Source organism: Nicotiana attenuata, unplaced genomic scaffold (genome assembly GCF_001879085.1).
Source record: "Nicotiana attenuata strain UT unplaced genomic scaffold, NIATTr2, whole genome shotgun sequence".
NCBI classification, from domain to species: Eukaryota; Viridiplantae; Streptophyta; class Magnoliopsida; order Solanales; family Solanaceae; genus Nicotiana; species Nicotiana attenuata.
In genome coordinates this window covers 53,302-63,344 of record NW_017675215.1, presented here as the reverse complement: position 1 = coordinate 63,344, position 10,043 = coordinate 53,302, and the positions used below count along the sequence as shown (strand labels likewise).

General features: G+C 38.1%; 1 protein-coding gene across 1 annotated transcript in view; it reads right to left on the bottom strand.

Annotated features, from left to right (window-relative positions):
- Positions 1-7,467: 7,467 nt before the first annotated feature.
- The window catches only part of LOC109219812 (uncharacterized protein YnbD-like), a 5,144-nt gene continuing 2,568 nt past the window's right edge, over positions 7,468-10,043 (bottom strand). Inside the window, exon 2 of the mRNA XM_019384283.1 lies at positions 7,468-8,017. Within this exon, the coding sequence (XP_019239828.1) occupies positions 7,788-8,017 (230 nt within the window). The 3' untranslated portion in view covers positions 7,468-7,787. The remainder of the gene's footprint in view (positions 8,018-10,043) is intronic.

Below are 10,043 nucleotides of genomic sequence, written 5' to 3'. Positions count from 1 at the left end.
CGCAGTCTTCAGCATTTGTTCAAGCAGAAGGATCTTAATTTTGAGGCAGCGAGGTGGCTTGAGTTACTCAAGGACTATGATATTACCATTCTGTATCATCTGGGGAAGGCCAATGTAGTGGCGGATGCTTTGAGCCGGAAGACGGCGAGTATGGGCAGTTTGGCGTACATTCCAGTTGGGGAGAGGCCCTTTACAGTTGATGTCCAGGCTTTGGCCAATCGGATGATGAGATTAGACATTTCGGAGCCTAGTCGGGTGTTGGCTTGTGTGGTTTCTCGGTCTTCCTTGTATGACCGCATTAGAGAGCGCCAGTATGATGATCCGCATTTGCTTGTCCTTAAGGACAGGGTCCAGCACGATGATGCCAGAGTGTGACTATTGATGATGATGGCGTGTTGAGGATGCAGAGCCGGATTTGCGTGCCCATTGTTGATGGGCTTCGGGAGTTGATATTAGAGGAGGCCCACAGCTCGCGGTATTCCATTCATTCGGGTGCCGCGAAGATGTATCAGGATTTGAGGCAGCACTACTGGTGGAGGAGAATGAAGAAAGATATTGTGAGTTATGTAGCTCGGTGTCTCAACTGTCAGCAGGTCAAATATGAGCATCAGAGGCCCGGTGGTGTACTTCAGCGGATGGATATTCCAGAGTGGAAGTGGGAGAGGATTACTATGGATTTTGTGAGTGGTCTCCCTCGTACCTCGAGGAAGTTTGACTCGGTTTGGGTGATTGTGGATCGGCTGACCAAGTCCGCGCACTTCATTCCGGTGTGTACTACCTATTCTTCAGAGCGGCTGGCAGGGATTTTCATCCGGGAGATCGTTCGGTTGCATGGGGTCCCAGTTTCCATTATCTCAGATAGAGGTACTCAGTTTACTTCCCAGTTCTGGAAGACTTTTCAGCGGGAGTTGGGTACACAGGTGGAGCTGAGCACAACATTTCATCCTCAGACGGACGGGCAGTCCGAGCGTACCATTCAGATATTGGAGGACATGTTGCGTGCCTGCGTCATTGATTTCGAAGGTTCTTGGGCTGAGTTCTTGCCACTTTCAGAGTTTGCCTACAACAATAGCTATCAGTCCAGCATTCAGATGGCACCGTATAAGGCCTTATATGGGAGACGGTGTAGATCTCCGGTTGGTTGGTTTGAGCCCGGCGAGGCTAGGCTATTGGGGACAGAGTTGGTCCAGGATGCCTTAGATAAGGTGAAAGTGATCCAGGAGAGACTTCGTACAGCTCAGTCGCGTTAGAAGAGTTATGCAGACCGGAAGGTTCGAGATGTATCTTATATGGTGGGCGAGAAGGTCTTGTTGAAGGTTTCGCCCATGAAGGGCGTTATGAGATTTGGAGAGAAAGGAAAGTTGATTCCACGGTTCATTGGTCCTTTTGAGATACTTAGGAGGATTGGGGAGGTGGCCTATATGCTTGCTTTGCCACCCAGCTTGTCGGGGGTTCATCCGGTATTCCATGTTTCTATGCTCCGGAAGTATGTTGGGGACCCGTCTCATGTGTAGACTTTAGCACGGTTCAGTTGGATGATGACTTGATCTATGATGTGGAGCCAGTGGCTATTTTGGGTCGTCAGGTTCGAAAGTTGAGATCAAAGGATATAGCTTCGGTGAAGGTGCAGTGGAAAGGTCGGCCTGTGGAGGAGGCTACCTGGGAGACCGAGCAGGAGATGCGGAGCAGATATCCTCACCTATTTGAGGCTTCAGGTATGTTTCTTGACCCGCTCGAGGACGAGCGTTTGTTTAAGTTGGGGAGGATGTGACGACCCGGTCCGTCGTCCCATGTGTTACCGCCCCGTTTTCCTCGTTTATTGCTTCTTCATGTTCCATTATCGGCATTTGGTGAGTTAGAGTCGAATTGGTTTGGCTTTGGTAGAAAATGAGACACTTGGTCTCTTTAAGGAAGGCTTATATTGAAAAAGTCAACCGGATGTTGACTAACGAGTTAGAGGGCTCGGATGTGATTTCCGGTGATTCGATTAGCTTCGGGGGATGATTTGTGTCTTGGGAGTGTGATCGGAAGTGATTTTGGAGTTCCGATGTAGAACTAGGCTTGAATTGGCGAAGTTAGTATTTTGGCGAATTCCGGTTGGTAGGTGAGATTTTGATCCGGGGCTCGGAATGGAATTCCGAGAGTTTCAGTAGCTTCGTTAGGCGATTTTGGATATGCGTGCAAAATTTCAGGTGATTCGGAGGTGATTTGGTTGGGTTTTTGATCGAATGTGAGTTTCGGAAGAATTTGAAGAACTTAGGCTTGAAACTGATGATAAATGAGGATTTTTGTGTTGTTGGATGTGTTTTTAAGATTGGAACAAGTTTGAATGGGGTATTGGATCATGTCTGTGCTTCTGGTTGAGGTCCCGGGGGCCTCGGGGTGAGTTCGGGTGGTTAAACGGAAGGTTTTTGGAGTTTAATTTCAGGTTCAGGTTGCTGGTATCTGTTGGTTTCGCACCTGCGGTTGTGGGGCCGCAGGTGCGGTCTCGCTGAACCGGTTTGAGGAGCGCGGAAGCGGAAAACTTGGCCCTTGCCAGGTTCCGCAGAGGCGGGATTAGGATCGCTTAAGCGGTCCCGCAGATGCGATTGGGGACCGCAGAAGCGAAAAGTGGCCTTAAGTGAAAAGTCCGCAAAAGCGGACGTTGACCGCGTAAGCGGAAGTCGCAAAAGAGGTATTTGGTCCGCAGAAGTGGAAATAACTGGCAGTTAAGTGAGATTTATCTTCTTCGCGAATTTTTGAAAGGGTAACATTTTGGACTCCGAACCTTGAGAACTTTGAGGCGATTTTGAAGAGGGTTTCGAGGGCTTTAATCAGGTATGGATTCTTGGACTTAGAGTTTGATTTTATGGTGTATAAACATGGATTTAGACTGAATAACCAAGGAATCAAAGGTCAAAAATGGTGGTTTAGGGCTTGAACTTAAGAGAGTCTAAAATGGGGATTTGAGGGGTCAAATGGACTCTGATTTTTATAAATTCGATATGCATGGACTCGTGGCGAGACGAGGAATCCGGTGATGTAAATTTTGTAATTTTTTGAGAAGTGGGCCCGGGGCTCGGGTTTTGCCAACTTCGTGATTTTTGGTGTTTTTCGAGTCCTTTCGATTGGGTTATGTTTCTTTGGCCTATAGTAATGTATTCCTTGTGGTTTTGATCAGATTCGGCACGCGAGGAGGTTGATTCGAGAGGAAAAGGCACAGCGAGCTAGACTTGTGGCCGGCTTGAGGTGAGTAATAGATGTAGATGATGACCTGAGGGTTTGAAACCCCGGTATATCACATTGTGACGCTATATTGAGGCGAGACACGTACTCTATGACGAGTGCGGGGTCGTTTGTGATTGGGGACTGTGGCTTAGTCCGTCCCGAGTGATGTTCATACTGTGTTCTTGACTCGAGATTGATTGGTAATCATCCTACTTGGATTTTATGGATATATTTGGGCTTTGTGCCGATTATTTGAATCCTTAAGGGATTATTATCACTGTTTCCATGATACTTAGCATGTTAAATGATTTCAGTCCTGAGTTAAACATTGTTTCGAAATGTTCAGTCATATTTCTAAGATTTAAAAACTTAAAACTACATTTTTCTGACGTTTGGAGCTGAGAGCTATTACTAATATTGCCCGAGTGGCTTACTTGCATATTCTGTACTGAGCATGGATCGGGCTGCACGCCGCAGCGATGTTATGTCGATATTTCGCTTGGGCTATAGGAGCCCCTCCGGAGTCTGAACCCCCACAGTGAGCGCGGGTACCCAAATGGATCGGGCTGCGCGCCGCAGTGGTCATATGCATTGCATTGCATTCATGCATTGGTATTTATTTGCTTTACCTGTCATTTGATTTGCTGTTATCTCACCGTTAAATGTGCGGGCTTGCCAATTATAGCTTTACATTGTAATATTTCGTGATTTCTTACCTTTAGCCATTATCTATGCTTATTACTCACTGAGTTGGAGTACTCACTTTACTCCCTGCACCATGTGTGCAGATACAGGTGTTCCGGAGGCTTAGTAGAGTTGTTGCTGCTCTCCAGATTATCACAGGAGTTGTCGAGGTAGCTGCCTGGCGTCCGCAGGACCCGACTTCTCCCCTTATCCCTTTGTTTTCCCGCATCCTAGACTTTCATATGTTTAGATTTTGCTACTCAGTTGTATTTAGAGGCTCTAGACTCGTGACCCCGGATCTATTGGGAGTTGTATTGGCATGTGTTATGGTTTTTTCCGCACTATTTCTGTCTATTACTACGGGTTGGAATTATGTTATCTGATAATTTAACTCTATATTGGTAATGGGTTGCGTATTTGGATTTGGGAATGTCTAAATGGTCGGGCTTGCCTAGCATTGTGTTGGGCGCCATNTTCTAATGAAAACAAGCTAAAGTTTTGTATTTCGACAATTATGATTTTTGACAAAAAAAATAGTATTTTACCACAAACAAATACATGTGGTAAGTGTATTTTGAAATTAGATTAGGCACGTTGGACATTTTACATTAAAACAAAAAGATGTAAGGAATTATAGTTTTGTTACATAATTTAATTAAGAAAAAAATAATTATATAAGGTAAACTTTAATGAATTTGAAAGTCCTAAATATTAGAAATTTCTACATAGTTCAAATAAGGAAAGATTTAATTTTTAAAATTTTAGTTGATTTTAATGTCCTACGAAAATAACTTAAATTACAGTTATATACAATGTAAAATCTATTTTTAAAAGGTAAAAAGGCGAACGACATTTCGCTAAGGGGCTTCGTGCTTTTAATATGAATGAATAATAATTTTAAGAAATTACATAAATATTACTAAATTATCATATTTGAGTTCTAAAATAAAAAATAAAGAAAAAAAATGTAAATTCCTGAAAGTAATGAATGTTGTTCTTATTTAACTCAATAAAAGAAGAAATCATGCTTGACGAATGCACAAATGATTGCTTGGATTCAATTGCAATAACTTAAGAAATCTCAAGGATTCATATGTTTAAGTTCTTGTGTCATGTGATGATGTACACCAATATAAATTAAACAAAAGACTGAATTTCTTACCTCTCCATGGCAACATATGCTTGCATTTTAAAGATTCTAACATGCTTATGTTAAATCTGCATGAGAGCCACAAATTACCCCTGCATAGAGTTGAGAATATCATTGGAAGGAATAAGATTTGGTCTACTCCACAAAATAATACGACCAAAATATTGAATATATAAAGGACACACAAGATAAATTTTTGACTTGCACATTGCAAAACTTACACCAGAAAACTACATACAAAGCAATGCAATAGATCAATAAAGTTAAATCAAATAGGAGACTTTATTTAGTCGGCTTCTAATAACGAAACTCATAATAGTCCTAAAGGTCTCTTTGATTTTGAAAAAGATATATATACAATTTTACTCCTCCTTGAAGAGTGCCAACCTCACGTCATATGTTGGAACAAATTGTTATTCGAAAGATTCTTACCTAAGATTTTCTTTGTTTATTTAAGTAAAAATTATCTAATAAAGTCAATGTGGTATATTTATAGCAGACTTCTATGGAGAGGGTTTCTATAATTACAATTTATTCCTTTTTAAATTTCTACATATTAGGAGTTTTTATATATAGTTCAAATAAGAAATATTTAATAACTCTTCAAAAATAATTAAATTACTATTTTGTCCAATGTTAAATATGTATTTAAAGGGTAAAAAAGACGAACGACATTTCGCTAAGGGCCTTCGTGCTTTTAATATAGTACTAGTTACTATGTACGTGCGTTGCACGTAAATATTTAGTCAGAATATTTTTGTGAAAGAACAACTAACTAAATTTAGTAAGAAATTATTTACAAGATTATATGATTATTGTAAAGTAATTAATGTGATAAAAATACAACAACCATTTAAATGCTTAAAATTAATGTTATTACATTAATAAAATACTTGAATTCAAAATTATATCGCCTTAACCTACAAAGATGATCAATTTAGTTAAGTTAAATGATATTCTATTTATAGTGTATAAATATTCAGTGTGGTAGTATCATATCTAATACTTCTTTATAGAGGACGTTTTTGGTGTATGTTTCCTTCTATAACTTTGGCTTCTCCATCTCAAAAGTAAAACATATAATTGTCCATCTTTGAATCACCTCCAAAAAGTATTACTTTTTCACTATTGTACTTTGACTTATTTGTGAAGGTTGGCTCGGTTATTTATAAAATTATGTCAAATTTAATTTATGTCGAATATACCCCGAGTAAAATTATTACTACTTTATCACATTCAAAGCAATAAAATATTAATCATACACGTGTTTTGATAAATCAAGTCCATGATTAGTTAAGATTCTAGAGAAATATATATATAATTTTAACTGTTACAAAAAATAAAAGCAGATAATCTTTTTCCGTATATATGTGTATTATGTGTATTATATAGTACACATATTTTACATACTTCTTAGGAGAAATATGCATACTTTTACCAAGTTATGGCACATGAGCATCTAATGAAAATAAACCAATCAAAGAAAAATTTTGTTAAACTTCGATATATAGGAGACTTGGACGAACTTGTTTTAGGGTTAATCTAGACTAACATCAATCGATTTTCTTTGAGAAATTTATAAAGGAATAAATTATTCATACTGAAGTAAAAATAAATAAATTAAAGAGCACAATCTCACCACTTTATTATCATGTAAAATAAAAATATTCATCTAAACTTTCCCCTATTATTTTAACACTTTTAAATTAGATATTATATTTTAAAAAATTATCATTTAATTATTTTCTTTTTATTTAATATTTTAAAAATTAACTCACTTTGTTTGAAATATGTAATAACTCCTAATATTTAGGTAAAAGATACTAACTTAATTTAGTTGTAGCTTTATATGTACTAAATACAGATTAAGGCTTTAAAGAATAGTAAGAATTTCAACATTATTTAAAATGTTATACATGTCTATAACGTAGTACTAAAATTTTCTTTTAGTAGGTATCTTCTTTTAGTAGGTATTTTTCTTTTATTACGTGCATTGTTATAAAAAAAATTGTAATTAGGAACAATACTTTTCTAATTCAAGTAGGATCAACGTTGTAGGGTCGGGTATATGTATAGTTTAAATCGAAAAAGAATTCTATCATTAGGTAATTTACCATTAGATCCTTAAATTATAGAAATATTTAAGGACATAAAAATCGATCAATGTTTCAGGGATATTTTAGTCGCTCAACATTTAGCATAAATTATTCGTGCTTTTATAATAATATAGATTAGATAGATTAGATATAGATAATACACATACATTCAAAAATAATATATACATTTTGTTGGTTACTAATTTTTGGAGTGACTAAAAATATACATTTCTCAAGAATAATTGGGAGGGAGTGAAAATCAGCCCTCTAGGCTAACCGAGGACATGATTTAAAGAGTAGCCTCCGAGAAGGCCATATTTGTACAAATAATCGCTGGAAATAAGCTCTTGTATAAATGCAAGATAAGACTATATACAATAGTCACAATATAGTCCAATTATTTCCGAGACCCCACAAATAGCTAGAACTTAGTGTATCGAACTGCCATGCATCTAGTGCATGCAATTCTTGACATCAGACATTCGAAGAGTATATCAGGGAAGAAAGTTTCTACTGAATAAAAAGAAAATCATAAAAACTCAAACAGTAAGTCCTATCTGCAAACAAAGTTTGGACACACAATCAATATCTATTGTTGATATACTGCCACAAAGAGACAGTCAATTGTCCATGCCAACGCAGTCAGTTGATCAGGAACGGTCATTAGCACTCGACAGAATTACAGAACTGACTCCAACTTCATTTCTTTTAGGAGAAGAAAGTCGATCCTTAGACCATTCCTCTAAGGCTTTACGATGCAGAGCATTCATTCGTATATATGGCCGCTTTTCTTTGATCAACTTCTCAGCATTTTTCCAATCTTCTGCTAGACCCAGGGCTACTAACAGTGCACACATGACTGCAACACTCCTTCCATGACCTGATGGAAACAATTCAAGAATTTACAATGAAATATTAGTGATAACTTCTCAGTACATGCAACAGAACAGAGTTCCTCTAGAATTTTTATCCTAAAATGATGAATTACTTGAATGACTTAAGGATTTCATAGCTTAAACTAGGGGCCAGCACGTTGGATCAATTGCTTAATACTTGGAATATCTCACAATCAAAATGTGAAAACTTTTACAGCAGCGCAATACCACTCATTCAGAACTCTATACAAACATATCCGACGCCTGCATAATTTTTTTGAATAGAAGTCCCTAATCATCACATTATTTGGCAGCAAAGAGTATTTAAACGACCTGCTTGCAAGAATGGTCATTGCCGACCAAATCCTAGCCTAAGGAACTTTTCTTTCAGAACTGTACCTAGATTTTATAACGTAAACAACTAGTCACATAGGGCAATCAATTTTCAACTTCTTTTTTTAAATGCAGTCAACGACGCCTATAGGCATGCGAAGTTTCAATAAAAAAAGGGCAGCCCAGTGCATGAAGCATCATGTGGTTCATGCATGGACCCGGGAAGAGCCGCACCCCAAGGGGTGGGATGTAGGCAGCCTACCCTTACGCAAACGTCAGGGGCTGATTCCACGGCTCGAACCCGTGAACTATAGGTCACACAGAGACAACTTTACCGTTGCTCCAAGGCTCCCCTTCATGTGAAGTCCCAATACTAGTTGTAAATTTCAAAGAACTTAAGAATTAGTAACAATCTTGTCATTACATTTCTCTTCAACATCTTAACAGTTATCAAGCATCCACCATGAATGTGTCGCTAGTGGCAGTCCTCTTTGCCACTCAACTTTTGAACCTCACTATTGGCAGTCATAAGGAAACACAATGAACCAGCTCAAGATATCCAGAGACAACCTTAAGATAATGACATAAATGCAGACAGAGAACAGAGGATAAGAGGGTGTATCAGTTCGCTCTTACTCTGGGAACAGATGATTCTTCATAAGAAAGACAGCTATTGGCAAGTTTTTGGCAAGGAGATTTACTTGAGCATAAACAAGAAGTTGAGGCAACTTTAGCAATGTAATATTTGTTCAACATATGGTGGGGCATAAGCATAGTAAATACAACTCCAGAGCGAAGGGAAAGAATTAAAATGTTTGAAGAGATGTTTGTTATCTGCAAAATGACAAGCATTCATCATGCAAGCACAAATATGCTAAAGCCAGCAAGAGTGCGGGGCTACTCCAACTAAAAATGTCTACCTATGCTTGTAGATGATTGTATATCCGATGATGTCGTATAGATGCTTTACTTGTAGCTACAAATGTAAACAGAGAAAATCCTAGTGTAATGCAATAGCTAAATGTAATAGTATAGGATTTTCTTTAAGGACCTCGGCAACACCACTTGCTGCTAATAAGTAGCAAACATTTTTCTAGTGCAGCCAAAGCTATCATAGTTTTAGCATTGTATACTAGTTCCTGCCTAATTTCAGCAATCGAGCTGCACCAGCTGAGGTTTACCGCTTCGTTTTGTCCTCTCTTTAAACACCTGCACCAGCCAAAGCTATCATAAATTTCTGTTGTTGATTCCTTTTGCTAGTTTTTATTTTGTATAGTAGCTTCTTCAGATTTTGTGTTTCTTCCTCTTTCCTGAAGAGTACAATAACCCTATTGCTTTAATTCTCTTTTCAACTAAAGAAATGATGGTAGGAGCAAGTCAAACCAACACCCAAGAAGCAGAGGAAATAATTTTGATCTTAAGCAAGTTAACAACGTTATGAAGAGATGAGGACCAAACTCCCAAGCACTATTGTCAAAGGCCCATTTGAGGTGCGCTTAAGTCCCGAAGCTCAAAAAAGTTCGTCTCACTTAGGATGCGCTTCAATGTAGGCAAAGCACTAAGGCGCACGCCTCATTGCCCATAAGTTCTATGTTGATAGAGCGGTAAAAAATTAATAAATATAATTGGCAAAAAATATATTAACTGTTAAGGAAATCATTATGAATAAAATAGTTACTTTTTTCTTACATTATATAT